The 20,654-nt window shown below is 43.6% G+C and overlaps 1 protein-coding gene and 1 pseudogene across 1 annotated transcript in view; one reads left to right on the plus strand and one right to left on the minus strand.

Moving 5' to 3' along the window:
• Positions 1 to 20,654, plus strand: part of LOC123803505 (NBPF family member NBPF4-like) — a 53,615-nt gene that overhangs the window by 14,937 nt on the left and 18,024 nt on the right. Inside the window, exons 4-13 of the mRNA XM_087860561.1 lie at positions 1,472 to 1,597; positions 2,218 to 2,321; positions 2,861 to 3,265; positions 5,250 to 5,326; positions 14,047 to 14,386; positions 14,549 to 14,670; positions 16,169 to 16,265; positions 17,032 to 17,246; positions 18,277 to 18,328; positions 19,144 to 19,392. Coding sequence (XP_087716687.1) covers positions 14,073 to 14,386; positions 14,549 to 14,670; positions 16,169 to 16,265; positions 17,032 to 17,246; positions 18,277 to 18,328; positions 19,144 to 19,392 — 1,049 coding nt within the window. The 5' untranslated portion in view covers positions 1,472 to 1,597; positions 2,218 to 2,321; positions 2,861 to 3,265; positions 5,250 to 5,326; positions 14,047 to 14,072. The remainder of the gene's footprint in view (positions 1 to 1,471; positions 1,598 to 2,217; positions 2,322 to 2,860; positions 3,266 to 5,249; positions 5,327 to 14,046; positions 14,387 to 14,548; positions 14,671 to 16,168; positions 16,266 to 17,031; positions 17,247 to 18,276; positions 18,329 to 19,143; positions 19,393 to 20,654) is intronic.
• LOC123803550 (ATP synthase peripheral stalk subunit F6, mitochondrial pseudogene) lies at positions 533 to 13,819 on the minus strand (annotated as a pseudogene).

Below are 20,654 nucleotides of genomic sequence, written 5' to 3' on the forward strand. Positions count from 1 at the left end.
CCAACAGCTCTTATTAAATCCCACATGCCATCTATCATAACTCTCTGTCTTGTTTTATACAATTTCCCATAGTTACAAATACAGCAGGGATAAGAAAAGATGAAGTACAGGGAGCAATCTTACCTTGAAACGGTCCGTTCATTTTTGGGAAATTTGTCACACCACATCTGGGTGAAAAATTGATCCTTGGCATGGCCTTAGCCGATGACAATTCCCTTAACTCAAATCGCCAGGAACACACCTCCCATGAAACAAGTTGGGGCTTTTATTCCTTGCAGCCAGAAAGAACACCCCCCATGGTCTCAGGAAGAGAGCGTTAGAAACCCCCCATGGTCTCAGGAAGAGAGCGTTAGAAAGAACCTATTGTAGATAGGAAATGCCCTTCACAGTGTCCTTCATGTTACAAGGGTTAGGGAACATCATGTGAACGTGTCGAATAGATTTTTACTGTTTTTCTTTGACTTTCTTTTTTTTTTACACCCAACATCACCAAATCATTCATTTGGAATCAGAATTCAAAGAACACGTGACAGTTGAGAAATGTATGTTTATTCTGATCCAGTTGTACAACGAATCTAGCTCAAATTACCAAATAAATGTTACATTATTTCTTCAGGACTGGGGCTTTTCGATGACTTCAAATTTAGGATCTTCAGATTTGAAGTCCGGGCACGTATTCATGTCTGCTCCACCATACATTTGCTTAAGCTTGAAGAGCTCTCTCTAGGTCTTGCTGGAGCTCTGGGCCAGTATCAGCATGTCCTCCAGAAGCTTCATTCTGTAGTCTCTAACCGTGTCCACAAAGAGTTTCTGTACAGGATCAAGCTCCTTATCAGATGCCACTGCTGGAACACCAGTGTTGCTCCTCAAATGCACTGAGCCTGTAGACCGAATGAGAGAAGAGAACCTGAAGAGCCTCTGAAAAATCAGGGAGATTGTCTTCCTTGCACTCAGTCCGCAGAGGCCAGAGCTTCCGCTGCTCCCACAATTCTGCTTCCGGCCCTGGCTCAGCCCTCACCCGCCTTCCCAGGATCTCAAGGTGTTACCGATTTTTTTTTCTTTATAGAGATCAGCCTACATGTTTCTAAAGATTAAAAACCCAGGAGAGTAGAGATAAGCATCTGAACTAGTTCTCTACTGATAGTATTAACAAATTAGAAAACCGGTGGTTTAAAGCAACAAAGAGCATTTGTTACCTCACAGTCCTATGGCTCAGGAGTCTGGAATTACGAGGATGGGTTCTCTGCTCACAGAATTGGTCAGTATGTCATCCCCACACGAAGCCGTCTGATAGTGACCTTGTTGTGGTTCTCTCTCCCAGGAGGGGCTGCCCTCACCATCTCACTCCTCTGGGATCCTCTTCCCTGACCCTGATTTGTGTCTGTCATCATGCTTTCAGTTTACCCAGGTGGCTTAGGAGGAAGGTTAGAACTGTGGAGCCCAGAACTGATCTCTGCTGTCTCTTCTCCAGGGGCAGAATAAATGACAGAGGTCTTCATAAAGAAATGACTCCCATGAGGGCTGACATCCCCCAGCAATTGGAGCCGAGGAGGAAACGCCCTAAAAACCCAAGTCATGGAAGCAGGACCCACATGAGGTAGGAGCCCTTCCCAGAAATGTCCCCTTTCTCCGTTGAAAGCCACCTTGGATGAGGGACTTGGTCTGCTCAAACCGGAGTCAGTCTTGTGAGCACTGGGGCGTCAGAATCTCCATCCTAGGCTCTTTGTTTGAAATAGGCTTTTTTTCATACATGAGAATCTCCTTGGAGTTTTTGTCTGAAATGCAGCTTCTTTGCCTTATTCCCAGGGGATTCTAACAAGCACCACAGTGACTCTGATGTAGGTGTCCTTTAGCTCTGCAGCAGGTGCCCAGGGACTGGAGCCCTGTCTGCTACATGATGTCCCAGTTCACATCTAACTTTCCAGTGGCTCATGCTGGCTTTCCTAATTTATAGTATACATTTTCTATCATACAGGAGATACATATGCTCAAAGAGACAATTAAATGATCCAGTAAAGCGTATGTGACCTGTGGTGAAGCTGCTATCGGACTCTTGGACAGCTTCTCTGAAGGCTGTGCTTTTATTGCTTCAGCACAGACCCGGGATAGGGTTGGAACGGAAATATGGTTGGGACTGGAGATCAGTAAAAGTTCGTCATTCCTGGTAACTGTTATTTATCCACTTGACAAGTATTTACTGAATGTTTCACCTGGCAGGCTGTCATGGAGGCACTGGGGACATGGCTGAGCAAGGCAGACTGATGCCACCTCTCAGGAAAATGAATGTTGGCACAGGAGTCGGATATCTGATCGATAATCACGTAAGTGCATTTTATTTGTGATCATGATGAGTGTTACGTAATACACTTGTGTGCTGTGATCCTGGTCTATTAGCCAGTGATTTAAAAGTGAATAAAAGGAAGAGAACTATATCGCTGTGAGAAAAGATTTGTCCCCAAATAGGCCTTCTGGTGTTTTTAACAGTGGAAATGCTTACATTTAATCCAAGGTCTCCTGAAAATTACTTATGCATTTTTAAGGGGAACTTTTAATTTCAGTGTCCCCTGAAATTCTGTTGTGGGTTTCTGGAGGGTGCATTAGGTGCCTCGACAGGGAAGCTTGCAGCCAAGGCCATTGTGGGGGCTCTCCTGCCATCAAGTGATAAAGGAGTTTGGGGCAATGTCTTAATCTCTCTGGGCCTCAGTTTCCTCATCTGTAAGATAAGGTTGTTATTCAAATTCTCCAAAGTCACCTCCTGCTCAGATTCTGTGAGTGCATGAGGGACTGAGATGCCTGTTAAGCAGCCCTGGGGACTGCAGCTGAGACCTGACTTGGTCTCTTCTCTGCGTGTCTCCTGCAGGAGCCTGAGCTGAGCCCACACTGAAAACAGAGAACAGAGGGAGCCAATGAAAGACAGAAAAGCAGCACGTTTGGAGGATGAGAATAACCCAACGATGTCCAAGGCAATGGTGAAGCAGGTGGTTGGCGCAGGAGGTAAGAAGAAGGACAAGTTGAGTTCAGAGAAATCAGGGGAGACCACGGAATGCATACAGCAGCTTCCAACTCTGCAAGGAAGGAGGACTAAGAGAGTAACTTAGGCCACAGTGAACCTGTGCACCTGCCGACGAGCCCCACAGGATGGAGCGGGCTTGGTTTGAACTGCTGGGAAGCACCAATTCCAAGAGGAGGAGGATGTGACCATGAGGCTCTGCCCCAGACGCCTAGCCTCGACCTTGGAGCTGCCCTCATGGTCGATGTCCTCCACGTAAGTGTGGGCTTAGAGGGATCAATGATGTTTGGATAAGGGTTGGAAATGTCCATTCTCACTGCAGATAGTTCTGCCCTAAGGTCAGGGAGGCCCAGGGTAGTGGACCATTGCATCTGAAGCCACATGATATTAATAATATTCTTAATAATGCTGCCTGGGGGTCATGAATGGAAAGGGTCAAGGATCTACTCAGAAAGTGAAGGTTTAGGGAATATAATATTTGAGTGGAGTCAAGTGTAGTGTAGTGGGAGAAAAGTTATTGCATTTAACAGCACCTGATGACTTCCGGGGAAACAAAGCTGACGCTAATCATGGCTCTAGATGCCAAATAACAAAGCAAACCACTTTCTTGCATTGGTCGTAGAGAAACAGGAAGCCCTTAATGCACATAACATGCTGGAAAGTTGCTCTGCCAGGAGGGTCATGCAATAAAACAGATCACCTGGCCGGTGGCAGAAGAAAGGACTGGGCTGAGTTTGTGACAGTATCCCTTAGGTGGTGGAGAAAAAGGGTTGGGGCTTTTGAAGTTACAAGTGAGCTGGCTCATAGTAACATTACACCATCTTGAGAAAACATATCTAGCAAAATTTTGGATTCGATGGACACTAAAAATTTAGTCCACGATCTGCAATAATTCTTTTTTTTAATGCAATGATGATTTTAATTTTTGTACTTTGTTATTTGATTACTGTCGAAGTTGAATATTTTCTCTTAAGTTAATTATCTTAAATACTTTTTATGTGACAGTCTGTTTAAGATTTGAAGTACGTAATTGACACAGTATACTTCAGTTCCTTAGGGCAATGAGAAAACCATAGTAGCCTTGTGTATTGGTTGGTTATTGATTTATAAAACTGTACTAGTTTTCAACATGAAATTATGGGGATATTGACTAGTCCAGAAGCCTTGTTAACCATATACTATAAAGGAAGTTGAAGAAAAACATGCTAAGGTGAAAATGCATACAATGTTCCCCCCAAATTAAAAATTCCCAAATACAAATATGCTTTAAATGCAAAGAGTCAAGGCCTACTGTTGGAAGCTGTTCACTAGTACTGAGGAAGGTCATCAATTCACTCTACTTCTTTGTATCTAGTTAATTTTCTCCTCTGGGAAACAAACTGAGGGCTTCAGAGGAGAAGGGGTGGGGGAATGGGATAGGCTGGTGATGGGTATGAAGGAGGGCACATATTGCATAGTGCACTGGGTGTTATATGCAAGTAATGAATCATGGAACTTTACATCAAAAACTAAGGATGTACTGTATCGTGACTAACATAATATAATAAAAATATTATTTAAAAAAAAGAAAATACGGTAGGAATAGAGACTGGATTAGCTAGGTAAGGATAAGTACAAGTTACCTCTAGGTGTATCCAGAATTGTTGACAGTTCCCTCTGGGCATATTAGATGATGGTAATGAATGGTGAAACAAATTTCTAATTCTGCCTGTTACTTGGGCGTAGATTTCTGATGTTTTCCATAAGGACAGATTGATTTCAGGAGAGCCTCAATTGAGAATGTCTGGGGAAGGCACCTAAAACAATCAGATTAAAATAATATGTGAGTAGGTTGAAGTTGAGCACTGCAATCATTCTTTCACAGATTATCCACTGTTGGCTTGAGCCAAAAATGACTTTTCCATTCTTAGAAAACCAAAGGGCACCTGGGTGGCTCATTCAGTTAAGCGTCTGACTCTTGGTTTCAGCTCGGGTCATGATCTCATGGTAGTGAGGTCAAGACCCGAGTTGGGCTCCACGCTCAGCCCAGGGTCTGCCTCAGATTCTTGCTCCCTCTGGGAGTCTGCCCCTCTGTTCTCCCAGCTCGCACTACTCTTTCTCTCTAAAATAAATAGAATCTTTTAAAAATTAATGACGCTCAGAAATAATGAGATTTAAACACATCCTATGATGACTTTGATGAATAACAAGTCAAGCAGCTTTTTGTTTTGTTTTGTTTTGTTTTGTTTTGTTTTAACAGAGAGCAGAACTGTAATTCAGGATGTCAGTGGAAGAGGCGAGTAATATCCTATCCTCTCAACATCCAAATGTAAACAGGTAAAAGAAGGAATGTATAGAATTATATGTCATGTACACAATGATTGGTTGGTTATAAACAAATTGAAATAAATCTGTGTTTATATTGACTCTTGAGCCCTGTCAAATAGGCAGAGCATTGGGAAACAAAAACTGGACCGAAAGTCATTTGCATACTTAGACTTTGGAAAACCATTAGACAAACATGAATCAAACACATATAAAGCTGTTTGTGTGCCACATTTTAGGCCATCAAGGGTGAACTTTAGGAGAGACACCTAATACTGAATGGATGCTTTGGTTTTTTTGAGACATGTCACCTGAGCCACTGGGAATTTGAACTTGTGAGTCACAGAGGTGAGCAAGCTTTGCCTGATAGGATGTTAAGTTCAAAGCCTAAAGAGGTAACTTAAATATGCTACACACACCACTCACGACTTAAACCAAAGATCTTTCTCTCTTCCTTGGGGGAATGAAGCTGACGCAAAGGACTACAGCTTCTGTTGCAGAATCAGGACCTGACGCTTACAGACTCATGGGAGTGGACACCTACTTCAGATTTGAAGTAGGAGCCATTGTCTCCAACGGTAACTCAGTCACACAACTGAGTCACACACAGCCCTCAGCCTGCCACTATTAATTGTTTTAATGCTGTTGGTGTCATTTTATAATAGATCACATCAGAAAGAAGACGAATCAGGTTTGGGTACCATTCATGGTATTTGATGGATATATCATTGCATACCGTCCCAAGGCTTCTGGTAGTACATAGTGCTGGCAGTAGATTATTCAAGACTAAGTAAAATAATAAGAGAAAACATTGGCCCTTAAATTTCTCAACTGTGGTATCGCATCTAAACACAAGATAGATTAGCAGCCTTACCAACTGAGTGGTTACTCTTAAGGAAAGTTTATTAATGAACATACAAAGCATTTCACATGCATTCGTCCACAAGACTCTTTGTAGAGCTATTTACCTTTTCTTTGGGCTGCTGAGAAAACTCCAAGTGAATGGAATAAGATTCTTGTCACCTGGCAAATACCTAAATCTCCAAAGATATGGTCACTGGCAGATCTAGCTTGACTCTGAAAAGCATTTGTTTGTATCAAGATAAAACATCTACATATAGACTGGTGATGGGTAGTAAGGAGGGCACGTATTGCATGGTGCACTGGGTGTTATATGCAACTAATGAATCATCAAACTTTACATCGGAAACCGGGGATGTACTGTATGGTGACTACACAATATAATAAAAAAAACATTAAAAAAATCTACATATAAAACTCAGATGTGTTTTATGTGATCGCAATGCCTAACTGAAATGTGAAAAGTGATACCATTGATAATAGCATGAAGCCTGAAATACTGAGGGATAGATCTGAGTGAAAATCACAAAATATTTCACAGAGAAATGAATGAAGCCATAGGAAATGAAGAGAAATTCTTATTCATGGGTCCCAAGCTTCAGTACTGTTCAAACATCAATTTCCCCCATCTGATATATATACACTCAATTGAATCACTCTCAAAATCTCAGCCTTTATCCTTGGTAGAAAGTGACGAGTTGATTTTAAAATTCATAGAAAACTGTAAATGACCTAGTGTGCCCCAAAGACGTGTGAAACAAAGAACCAAGTTTGAGGGCTAGCTGTACCTAATTTGAAGAACTATTCTGAAGTTATAGTAATCGATACAGATTGGTATTGGCATATGACAGGTAAGCAGATCAATAAAATGGATTACGGATTCCAAAAAGAAACTAACATCTATACGGAGAAGAGGTTTTTGATAAACGTGAGAAGCAAAGCATTGTAAGAAGTATAATCTTTTGACTTAAAGCAGTAGCTTAAGTAATATCCTCTGCCTTCTTCACAGAGACTAGCACATGGAAGTGGTAGCTGGGCACCTGGGTGCCTTCCTTCTATGAAAACAGAAAAGTATTTAATATACTTCATAGTCATTTTAATCAAAAGCAAATCATCTTAATAAAAACACATAACTGGCCTTAAAAATAAATTGTAACAAACTGTGAAAAGAAAAAAAAAAGAAGAAGTATAATCTTTTGGAGGTCCTGGTGGCTCAGTTGGTGAAGTGTCCAACTCTTGATTTTGGCTCAGCTCATGATCTCAGGGTCCTGGGATCTAGCCCTGCATCAGGCTCCATGTTCAGCAGGGGGTCAGCTTGGGATTCTCTCTCTCTCTCCCTCTGCCCCTCCCTCCCCAAAATAAATAAACAAATCTTTTAAAAATGTATAATCTTGGGGCGCCTGGGTGGCTCAGTCGTTAAGTGTCTGCCTTCGGCCCAGGGCGTGATCCCAGAGTCCTGGGATCGAGTCCCACATCAGGCTCCTCCGCTGGGAGCCCGCTTCTTCCTCTCCCACTCCCCCCACTTGTGTTCCCTCTCTCTGCTGGCTGCCTCTCTCTCTGTCAAATAAATAAATAAAATCTTTAAAAAAATATATAATCTTTCACTAAGTGGTCAAGTGTAATATTTTCAGCACATGAATATGGATATGACCTATGTATATGCATGTGAAAATAAATACATAAAATTGGAATCATAACTCACACCATGCAGAAATTAGCCTAAAATAGAGTATGGGCCTAAATAGAAATCTTAAAATGTTAAGACTTTTTGAAAAAAACGTAGTAGAAAAGTCTTTAGGAGCACCTGGGTGACACAGTTGGTGGCTCATCTGACTCATGATTTTGACTTAGGTCCTGAGCTCATGGGTGGTGGGATCAGGCCCAGAGTTGGCTATGCACTCAGTGGGGAGTCTGCTTCAATTTCTTTCCCTCTTTCCCTCCCCCTACTTGCTCTCTCTCTGTCACTTTCTCGCAAATTAAATAAATAAATCTATAATTTTTAAAAGAATTTGTTTATTTGAGAGAGACAGAACACAAGCAGAGGGGCAGGCAGATGGAGAGGGAGAAGCCGACTTTCTGCTGAGCAGGAAGCCTGAAAGGGGGCTCAATCCCAGGACCCTGGGATCATGACCTCAGCTAAAGGCAGATGAGTAACCAACCGAGCCACCCAGGCACCCCAATAAATAAATCTTTAAAAAAGTGTTTAGAACATAATGTTGGACAATGATTTCTTTCTGTTTTTTTTTTAACAATTTTATTTATTTATTTGACAGAGTGAGAAAGCACAAGCAGGGGAGCAGCAGAGGGAGAGGGAAGAGCAGACCCTCCGCAGGGCAAAGAGCCCGATGTGGGGCTAGATCCCAGGACCCTGGCATCACAACACTTAACCGACTATGCCACCCAGGCGCCCCCAGACAATGGTTTCTTAGATATGACACCAAAATTGTGATTAATGAAAGAACAATTTTGGACTTCATCAAAATTGAAAACTTCTGCTCTTCAGAAGACATTGGTGAGAGAATGCAAAATCAAGGGAAAACATAGAAGGAGAATATATTTATAAATTACATATCTGGTGAAGATCTCCTAATAGAACCGTTGAAAGAACTCTCAAAAGTTAAGAAGACAAACAATCCAATTGAAAAATGGGTAAAAGAAAAGTGCCTGGGTGGCTCAGTTGGTGAAGCAGCTGCCTTTGGCTCAGGTCATGATCTCAGGGTCCTGGGATCTAGCCCCTACCCCCTCTGTCAGTCTCCCCACTGAGCAGGGAATGTGCTTCTCCCTCCCCCTCTGCCCTCCCCACCCCACCTCCACACCGCCCCCGCTCTTGCTCTCTGTCTATTTCAAATAAATAAATAAAACCTTTAAAAAAATAAAATAAAATGATAACATGGGTAAAAGATTTGTGAACAGCTCAGCAAAGCATATATACGGAAGGCATATAAGGACATGCCAAGATCTACATCATTACTTTAGGAAAATGCAAATTGAAACCACTATCTGCCAATTAAAATGGCAAAAATGAAAAGAATCTCCATTCCAAGTATTGGCAAGGATGTGTAGGAGCTAGAATTCTCGTACACTGCTGATGGGCATGTTAAATTCTACAACTACTCTAGAAAATAGTTTGGAAATTCTGTTTTGTTTTTAAGATTGATTGATTTGAATGAGAGAGAGAAAGTGAGTGGGGGAGCAGTAGAGGGAGAAGGAGAGGGACAGAATATCAAGCAGACTCCCTGCTGAGCATGGAGACCTACTTGGGGCTGGATCTCACCACCAATGAGATCATGACCTGAGCCAGAATCCATGTCAGAACTTAACCGACATAAATATATCAAAGTGAAAGAACAGCGATTCAAAAATATACCCACATATGCACAGCTATTTGATTTTGTATACGTGTGAGTATATGTTAATATTCTTTACTGGGGAAGTGGAAGACTTTTCTGTTAAAGGTAATAGAGCAAAAGATGGTTTGTTTTTTAAAAATTAAATATTAACAAACACTTCCCACTACATATTGAAATTAACTGGAGATATGAAAGCAAGAATTACAAAGCTTATAAAAGAAAAATAGGAAGTATTTTCACAATATTGGCATAGACAAATATTTCTAAAACAGGACACAATAGCACTCACCATAAAAAATTCAATTAAATTGTTGTTATAAAAACTAAAGGCTTCTGTATACCGTAAGACATCCTTCAAAAATGAAAGGCCATCTATAGACCAGAAATGATTATTTTCAATACATATATCTGACAAAACACTCAGCGAAAATATATCAAGAACTCTTATAAATCACAAAGAAAATGAGAAAAAAAACCTAGTATATTAATGGGCAGAAATATTTTTAAAAGCCCATACCAAAAGAATACATCCAAATGATAATAAGCATATGAAAACCCAATGGGGTATCTGCTAGATTGGTTGCCTTTTTTTTTTTTAAGTGGACCCCAACACAGGGCTCCAATTCACGACCCTGAGATCAAGACCTAAGCTGAGGTCAAGAGTTGGATGGTGTCCCCCAAAATGGTTTCTAATGCTGCCTCCTCTCTTCACTAGATATGTGGCCTTGGGAAGCTTTGTAATATTTCTCAGGTTTTTTTTTTTTTTCTCATCAGGAAAAGGATAACATCTGAGTAATAAGACAATTCATAGGATTCAGTATAATCGCCTGGTAGGGTGCAAGAACTGTACTTTTGCTAAGAAGGTATTTGACCTTGAATGATCCTTTACACATTTTTAAAAGCACAGACAATTGGCGAAGAACAGACAAGTTGTTCTAAAATAAATATCCTTTCACCTTTACTTTTTTAAAAAATTTTTTTATTATGTTGTGTTAGCCACCATACAGTACATCCTTAGTTTTTGATGTAGTGTTCCATGATTCATTGTTTTTGTGCATGTGTGTTTTGTTTTTGTTTTGTTTTTTTTAAAGATTTTATTTATTAATTTGACAGAGAGAGAGACACCAAGAGAGGTAACACAGGCAGGGGAAGTGGGAGAGGAAGAAGCAGGCTCCCAGCGGAGGAGGAGCCTGATGTGGGGCTCAATCCCAGGACTCTGGGATCACGCCCTGAGCCAAAGGCAGATGCTTAACGACTGAGCCACCCAGGCACCATTCCATGATTCATTGTTTGTGCATAACACCCCGTGCCCCATGCAATATGTGCCCTCCTTAATACCCATCACCGGCCTATCCTAATCTCCCCACCCCCTCCCCTCTGAAGCCCTCAGTTTGTTTCCCAGAGTCCATAGTCTCTCGTGGTTCATTCCCCCTTCTGTTTACACCCCCTTCATTCTTCCCTTCCTTCTCCTACCAATCTCCCTGCTATTTCTTACCTTCCATAAATGAGTGAAACCATATGATAATTGTCTTTCTCTGCTTGGCTTATTTCACTTAGCATAATCTCCTCCAGTCCAGCCCATGGTACTGCAAAGGTTGGGTAATCTTCCTTTCTGATGGCTGAGTAAAATTCCATTGTATATATGGGCCACATCTTCTTTATCCATTTGTCTGTTGAAGGGCATCTTGGCTCCTTCCACAATTTAGCTATTGGGGACAATGCCGCTATGAACTTTGAGGTGCATATGGCCCTTCCCTTCACTACGTCCGTTTCTTTGGGGTAAATACACAGGAGTACAATTGCTGGGTCATAGGGTAGCTCTAGTTTTAACTTTTTGAGGGACCTCAACACTGTTTTCCAAAGTGGCTGTACCAACTTCCATTCCCACCAACAGTGTAAGAGGGTTCCCCTTTCTGCACATCTTCTCCAACATCTGTTGTTTCTTGCCTTGTCCATTTTTGCCATTCTAACTGGCATAAGGTGGTATCTCAATGTGGTTTTGATTTGAATTTCCCTGATGGTTGATGATTTTGAACATTTTTCCATGTGTCTGTTAGCCATTTGTATGTCTTCGTTGGAAAAGTGTCTGTTCATACCTTCTGCCCACTTTTTGATTTGATTATTTGTTTCTCGTGTATTGAGTTTAAGAAGTTCTTTATAGATCTTGGATACCAGTCTTTTATCTGTAGTGTCATTTGCAAATATCTTCTCCCATTCTGAGGGCTGCCTCTTAGTTTTTTTCACCTTTTACCTTTTCTACAAAGAAATCATGTATATAATATGAAGATTGGAGGGGAACCAATTTGTATTGAACAACTTTCCCCAAACCCTGAGGCATGTCTACTTTCCACGAAGACCAGAGATGAAATTCTTGACTAGGTCCAACCCCTGCAGTCTTCTCGGTCTGGAGGGGACTGAGAAAGTCCACCCTAGCCCTAGAATGATCTGGACTACCGGACAAGTGCTCCTCAGAAAAATAATCAACTACTCACCACTATAGGCCCTGGCAATTTGTGAAACTATGCATGAGGTGTAGACCAACTCAACTATATAACCAGGACTCTCCCCTGAATCAAGGTCAGGATATCGTTAGATACCATTTCCAAAATCTCTGTTATAGGCCACGGCATGCTCCATAGGAGGGAAAACAAGCACAAGAATATCAATTGAGATAGCAATCAACAGACAATTAATCAAGAGACAAGAACCATTATTAACTAATGTCCACCACCCCCTAAAACCCAGGAAAGTTCTCATTCAAAAGCAATGTTTTGAGGAATATGTAGTTATAAATCTTCATGATTTGGGGTTAGAAGCCAGTTTCTTAAATGGACAAGCAACCCAAGAATAAATAGATAACCCGGATTTCATCAAAATTAAAAGGTTTTTGTTTCAAAGGACACTATCAAGGAAGTGAAAAGCCAATCCACACAACGGGAGAAATATTTACAAATTGTATATCTGATGGAGGTTTGCTATCTAGAATACAAAAAACAATAACAAAAAAACCAAAAAACCCCAAAACCCAAAAAAGCCTCTTACACTAAGCCATAAAAAGACAGCCAACTTAAGAATGGGAAAAAGAGTTTGAGTAGACTTTCTTTAAAGGATAATACCAATGCAACAATGAACACGTGAAATGGTGCTCAGTATCATCATCAGTCATTAGGGAAACACAAATCTAAAGCACAGTGAGATATCACTTCACCCGACTAGTATGACTTGTAGAGAAATGGAATTCTTACACATTCTTAGTGGGAGTGTAAAATGGGGTTGTCGCTTTGCTGTGGAAAATAGTTTGGCACTTTCTCAAAAAGTTAAACATAGGGTTACATATGACATAGCAATTCCACTCCTAGGTATATAGCTAAGAAAATTGAAAATACATGTCCACAAAGGGGAAGAGTAGCCTACATAACACAGAGATGCAGGAAGAAGAACACTGAGAGAGCAGGGACAGGAAACAGTTTCCAAACTTCATTGCATAGATTAACTCTGGTTTTTCTCTTATGTTCTTGGTTTTTTGTCATTTGTTTGTTTGTTTTGCTTTAAAGAAAACTTTATTTACTACATACATCCTAAAAATGTGATGTAAATAGAGGAAGATCCAAATAAATTTAAAAGCTTTTCAAATACAAAGCAACTAAAGATAACTAAAGCACTAGCATGTTTCTCGTGCTAGAGAAAAAAAAAAAAAACTAGAGAAGACACAGAGAAGAACATCGTGATAGTCTGCGACTTTGAATATTTCCCTTAAGATCTGTTTTACCTTAAAGACAAGTGGGATGAGTTCATGGCAGCCCTTAAGAATACCTGTTGGGAGAGGTGCAGTTAGTTGAGCATCTGACTCTTGGTTTAGGCTAGGGTGATGATCTCATGGGTTGTGAGACTGAGCCCCTTGTCTCACTCTCTCCCTTTACCCACGCCCCATTCTCTCTCTCAAATAAATAAATCTTTAAGAAAAAAAAAGGGAAACTTCTTGGGAAGCTATTTGTGCCTTGATGATAATATACACACATAAGAATGAAGAATGAGAACTATGCTGACATCATTTTTTAGAAAGAGATGGGAACTGTGGTCTCAGCACAAGGGTGGACAACTATTGAGTGTGGCCACTGAGGGGGGTCCCCATCAGTGATGACCTTCAGGGGAGACCAGGCAGCCTGGTGTATCAGCACGGCCTCGGCAACTGGAAGGCAGTGGCTCCCCGGGTTCCACTGAAAGGCCCAACGTTCCAAATCTGTTATTACAAGTGCAGACCGTTACCTGGCATTCTGGGTGCTCCCTCTGTCATTCCGGTTGGAGCCTGAGCTGGGGCAGGGCCTTTGGCTATCAGCTCTGGCATCTTGAACCTTGTTTTTGTGGTTACTGAGTCTCAAGTGCTGTGGGGTGTTGTTCAAATTGTTCCCAACAGTAAGTAGAGAATTCCTGTATCCTCAACCCTCAGTCCTGATTTAAACCTACTGATTTCACTGGGTTTTAACCCATCCTGTGTTTGGGTTTCTTCTGCTCATTCCCCAGCTCTACCTCTTCTGCCACACGTCACCATGGCAGCACCTCTTGGCCCTCTTTCCGATCCTGGGGCAGAAAAGAGCCTCCTGGAAATCAACCAGGACCTTCAGTCCCAGCTGGAGAAAAGCAAGCAGGACTTCCGAGACCTCAAGGAGAAATTCCTTATATCCGAAGCTACTGCCTACTCCCTGGCCAACCAGCTGCAGAAATACAGTAAGTCCTACAAGGTCATGCTCACCAAAGCGATGGCTGTCTGTATTCCTTCTGAGAAACTAAAACCCTCTCCAGATGTTGTCCTTTCTATTTCCACTGTCACGATAAATTTCATTCTGACCACAATCCAGGAATGGTAGAGGTGGGTATTTTACCCTCAGTTTGCTGAGGATGGGAAAACTGAAGACAAATAGGTTAGCAACCTCCACAGGCTAGCTGTGACAAGTAGGGTGGGGTTAGAGTTCACATCCCAGTTATTGATTCCTGGTGCAGACACAGAAATGCCTGGTCTTCTCAGGATTGTCTCTGTGCTGTATCAGATCCTGCATCACAGTGACTCCAGAGCTCCATCAGGTCAGGTTCCTCTGATGTCCCACTGGCAAAGCACCGAGCTAGTGACACTGGGGAAACATGCTGATGGTACACATGGGGGGAGGGTAGCAGGTGACATGACCTGCTTTCAAGGAGATAGAGGTGGGTTCTGCTTTCTCTGAAACTGTGGTATCCATGAGTGACGCCATCCACACAGTGACTCCCCTGGTGAGAGGGAACCCATGCAGGCTCTGCTTCCTGGCTCCACAGAGGCCATTTGATACCCTGTGATAAGGCTGAGCGTGTTTCCGGGAACATCAGACAACCTCTGCTACCTCCCCTGTATCTCCCTGAGCTGGGGAACCTTCAATGATGTAGGGAGCCCAACAGTTTGAGGCCTGGGCCATGAGACATGTGGCCAAGAGAGAATGAGGGTGAGTGGGGGAGACCACAGCCCCAGGAACCACCCAAGCCAGTGCGTGGGGTAGGCTCTCCCCCACAGTAAGCCTGAAATAAGGAGCTCGGTGGCCTTATTTTTAAGAGGGGGCTGCGGTGCCCGAGGAATCATGAGAATGGGGCACGTGCACAGCCGAGCGATAGGAAGGAATCCTGACAACTCTGAGCCCGAAGTTTTCTCATTTTCTCACAATCTGCTTTCAATATAACAAGGGGAGGTATAATTAAAAACGATTCATGCAGACAAAAGTAAAAATTGAAGCCTGTTATTTAGGAAAGTGAAGAGGTGATGAGCTTTCAGGGAAGGACAAACAAAGTCTTATTTACAACATTCCCGATAATCATCCCATTAACTGGGAAAGCAGTTGTGAAGATGATGAAAACAGGTATCACCCGAGGGCTTGCGGTGGAGGTACCACAGCACAGGGGTGAAGAGCATGGGCTCTGGGCCAGGCTTCCTGGACTCAAATCCAACTGCCTATCTTCCTGTGCCTCAGATTCCTCCTCTGTTAAACTACTACTATCGCGGGTCCTAGTTCTCTGAGTCGAAATGAATACTGAGTAGTTCCTTGTAAAGCTCTAACAGCAGAGCCTGGCACCGTGTAAACTCTGTTCATAATTCTACTGCTTCTAATAACACACACTTTATTAGGATTTGGCCATATTCCTTTCAGGTCCTTCTGCTTTTATGCATTCTAGTTCACACGAGTGTATCGGGTGAATTTTTACCTTTGAGATACTTGTTCAGTATAGAAATCCTAGTTCAGGGGACCCATCGGTCCTGGAGTCCTGGGGGCCTTACGTCATGTCCCTGCTTAGTGTTTTACTTAAGAGGCCACAAGACTTGCTAGAGTGGCCATGGTCAGGGTTGGTGTCAGGGGATACAAATCCTGACTCTGCCAAATACCTGCTACTCACCACGTCTACTTCCCCTCTGAGCTTTTGGGCTGTTCTTTCCTGGGCTCTGAAACAGGGAGGAATCAAATGTCCTGTAGTTAGGAGGCTGAGGAATGAGAAGTGGAGCTCCCTGCGCAGAGCCTGGTTGCCAGGGTTCCATTTGCGCTGGAATGGACCCCATCTCCTCCCTTGAAGACAGCGAGCACCACAGCATATCCAGCTTTCCACTGAGACAGGCATCTCTGTTTCTCAGAGTGCGAAGAGTCAAGCGACATCATCGAATCCGTGCTGGGGGAGAAGGGGCAGCTGGAGAAGAGGGAGCGGGCAGACACGTTGGCTGAGAAGCTCAGGTAAGCAGAGCTCTGTGTGGGAGGTCGGAGGGAAGCTGTGGGCATCTCTGACCTGGGGCAGCAACAAGTCCTGGCCAGAAGGGCAGAAACCCTCACGGCAGGCACGTTCCACAACTATGTCTAAAACAACTAAGACAACAGTGATTGGTAAATGATGGACTCCAATGACTCAGAGCCTCATTCTCTCTTGTAAAAAAATATCAAAGTCGCCAAATTCAAGGGAACAGTTCGTGGCATTTAGCACATTCACCGTGTTGTGAGATCACTACCTCATTTCCCTTTCACACAGTCACGACCTGGCTCACTACAGCTTGTCATCCGTTCCTTCAGCAAATGCTGTCCTCTTGACCCTGCCATTCTCCTGAGCTCAGGACTTAATACCAGCCCTACGGTCCACACTTCTGTGTCTGCCAGTGTGTCCATTCGCTGCACGATGCACTATATGGAGTTTTCCAGGGAAATGGGTATGCCCAAAGTGAGCAGCTGAGGGACATGTCTGTGACGTGTGCTTAGGAGGGCCCCTGAGTCTGTTTCCAGAAGAAAAAGATGCAAGGGACGTCAAGGGGGCTCACAGGAGCACTCTCTGATACAGAGGAGGCCTTGTTTTACTTTCTTCTTTCTCTGCCACAGGCAGGTAACCACACATGTGCACAAATTTGTTTCGGCGGCTGCTTGTGGGAAATTCTGCCAGAAATCTCCCCAAAAGCTCTTATAATCTATTGATCCACTCTCTGCATTGTTAAGTTTTCTCTCTGTCCCACCGTAGACAGTGCCATCTGCTGATCAAAGACCAGACTGAAGAGCTGACCCGTTTATATGATAAGTTACGCGAAGGGAGAGATGTTTGCCAACTCCTTGATAAACACCTCGAGGACCTCCTCTCCCATGATGACCCTGAGCATTGCCAAGGACAGGGCTTCCAAGAGCAACTGGCTGAGGGACGCAGGCTGGCCAAGTGCCTAGCCCGAAAGCTCAGCTCAGGTAAGGCAGCCACAAGCCCTGATTGCACTGAGCTGCTCCAAGGCCCTGGGCTCACAAGAGTCTTCCCACTTGCCCTCACACTGTTTGTAGCAGCTGTCCTGTGTTCCCCATTGTGCGCAAGGCCATGAGAGGACCAGGACTAGAAGGTGGTAACAGAGAGGAGAAATGATTATGGTGGAGGTCATAGTGCTCCACATGTCTGCTTCCTCCCTGAGGGAACACAGCCCTTGGGGCAGGAGGCAGCATCCACCAGTGTTAGATCCCAGAAAGGAGACTGTGACAGGAGGCAGCTAGTTAGTGTACTAGGATCCCCGCCTAAGTGGGAGGTTCCCAGACTTAGCCCAGTCTGTATGAAATGTGGGTGAGAGAGTGAGGTTTACTTCGTCCATATCTGTCTCCTCATCTGTAATGTATATCAAATAACCTGTTGTCACTGTAGTGAGCAGATACGGAAAATTCATGAATGCACTTTAGACAAAGTAGAGCCCCTGACCGTGTGGAGTTGGATGAGGAACTTGATGCAGTAGGACTTGGAGGTGGGAACGCTGTTTAGACTGGAACATGTTTCCTAGATGACCCCTCAGTAACACTGGAGCCCACGCGGGGGCCCATGAAGTCCCCGGTGGTTGGATGTGGGACAGGGTGGTTGTCCTGTCCTCAGGACAAGGAGGAGGCTCTATGTGAGAGCTGTGAATGCACAGAGAGCCTGTGTCTGTGGCGCGACTTGCGGCACGCTGCTAGACACGGTTTGCAAAAGCCAAGATTGAAACTGGACAAGCATCCCCTGATATGGACAACAAGAGACAGTAGAAGCTGTTGCCCAGGGTCAGTGATGCTGATCCTCAGAATCAGAGACACACTGCCTGATGCATCAGAAAGCCATGCCACAGCAATTCTTAAGGCCAGTGCCCTAAATGCAGTGGATGCCTAGTCATGCAAGGACACTTATGTCTCTCGGGCCATAGAGGCCACTGTGTTCATAGTGGTGATGTGGGAATAGCTGACGGGACATTTCTGAATTTATTTGCAGAAAATTATGAGAAGGAGGAGGATGAACATGAAGAGGAAACACGGACCCCCAGGTGACAATGAATGTTCAGGAACCGGTAATGTGTGGGTAAAAATGGACAGGGTCTCAGAAAGAAAAGGAAGTGAGGTCAAGAGAGTCACAGATGTCAGATGCAAGGATTAGCAAAACTGTAGGTGGTCAGCAAAGAATGGCCGTGTTGCCTGTTGTCTCTGTGGTGCTGTAAACCAAGATGGATTCACCAGCCTCAGGACTCCCTGTATGGACAAAATACCCATTCTTTCCTGTGACTGGACACCAGGAGATGCGTATCTACTTCCTACACAGTTCTCTAAGGGCCTTGGTAGGAAGGTGACCAGCAAAGGAATTGGTACACAGACACTAGCAAAATTAACCAGCAAGAGAAGTAACTTACCAAAACCAAACACGTGGGGTGTCATGTGACACTATTAATACAAAGGTGCCTAGCAGCCACACATTTCTGCAGTCTGCAATGACTCCAGAGCTGTAACCACTTGGTCAATCTATGTTAAAGTCAACACGACTCAGGAACGTGGTGGCTGCCCCGGGCCTGGTCTCCCTCTGTGCTTCATGCCGTGACTGTACCATACTGGGGTGGTAGAGTCTCATTCCTCGTCAGCCCTGCTGTGGGCAGTGCTCTGCGTATCTGCTGCTGCTACTCTCCCCCCATCCCCCACCATGGCAGCCACACTTTGCCTCTTGTAGGATGGATAGCTTTTTCCCTCTCCAGGCGACGGCCCATTGCTTCTAGTGACCATTCCCTATAACTCCCATCAAAACCAGCTAGGAAGCCATGATGTCTGATCCCCCCGGTTTGATCTGTTGTCATTCCTGTCTCACCCGGCACAGCGTGGAGCAGGAAGAAGTCGAAAAGAAGGAAGTCCTACAGGACAGAGTGGATGATTGCGATTTGACCCCTTCGGTTCTGGAAGAAGGGTGTGACAGTGACCAGTCTTACAGTGATGGTGAGTTCCCATTTGAAGAACAGGAAATTGGCTCTGCTCTGGATGTAGCCAGAGAATGGTCCCATACCAAAGGGGATGAAAGTCCATGTGGTTCCCCAGGTAGTGTCCCTATTCCTTGTTCTTCACACCCTGTGTAGACTCAGAGTCTTAATCCCCATAAGTAGATCCTATCCTTACAAACTGTTGTGATCCAGGCTGTAGGACTGTGTTTGATATAAGACATTCCATGAGTCAGCGAGCTTTGCTCAACTCCTGTCTAAGTCACAGCACTTTTATGTCTGGGCCACTGTCAATCACTGCTCTCAAGGTGGCCCTGCCAGACTCATATACCTCTCCAGCCCAGGCACAGGAGGTCACTTCCAGACCTCCTAATTTTCACTGTATCTCTCTCTTTTTTTTATATAATAATATTTTTGATTATATTATATTAGCCACCATACAGTACATCTCTGGTTTTTGATGAAAAGTTCGATGATTCATTAGTTCCGTATAACACCCAGTGCACCATGCAATACGTGCCCTCCTTACTACCCATCCCCAGCCTATCCCATTCCCCCACCACCCTCCCCTCTGAAGCCCTCAGTTTGTTTCTCAGAGTCCATAGTCTCTCATGCTTCATTCCCCCTTGTGATTACCCCGCCTTACTTTATCCTTTCATCTCCTACCGATCTTCCTAGTTCTTATGTTCCATAGATGAGAGAAACCATATGATAATTCTCTTTCACTGCTTGACTTATTTCACTTAGAATTATCTGCTCCAGTGCCGTCCATGTTGCAGCAAATGTTGAGACATCATTCTTTTTGATAGCTGAGTAATATTCCATTGTATATATGGACCACTTCTTTTAAATCCAGTCATCTGTTGAAGGGCATCTCGGCTCCTTCCATCATTTAGCTACTGTGGACAATGCTGCTATGAACATTGGGGTGCATATGGCCCTTCTCTTCACTATGTCTGTATCTTTGGGGTAAATACCCAGTAGTGCAATTGCTGGATCACAGGGTAGCTCCATTTTTAACTTTTTAAGGGACCTCCACACTAATTTCCAGAGTGGCTGTACCAACTTGCATTCCTACCAACAATGTAGGAGGGATCCCCTTTCTCCACATCCTCTTCAACAATTGTTGTTTCTTGCCTTGTCAATTTGCCATTCTAACTGGTGTAAGGTGGTATCTCCGTGTCGTTTTGATTTCAATTTCCTTGATGGCTAATGATTTTGAACATTTTTTCGTGTGTCTGTTAGCCAATATTATGTCTTCAATGGAAAAGTGTCTATTCATGTCTTCTGCCCATTTTATGATTTGTTTATTTGTTTCTTGTGTATTGAGTTTGAGAAGTTCTTTGTAGATCTTGGAAACCAGTCTTTTATCTGTAGTGTCATTTGCAAATATATT

The sequence above is a fragment of the Ursus americanus genome, unplaced genomic scaffold, assembly GCF_024610735.1.
Source record: "Ursus americanus isolate L20-20 unplaced genomic scaffold, mUrsAme1.1.p SCAF_96, whole genome shotgun sequence".
Taxonomy (NCBI): Eukaryota; Metazoa; Chordata; class Mammalia; order Carnivora; family Ursidae; genus Ursus; species Ursus americanus.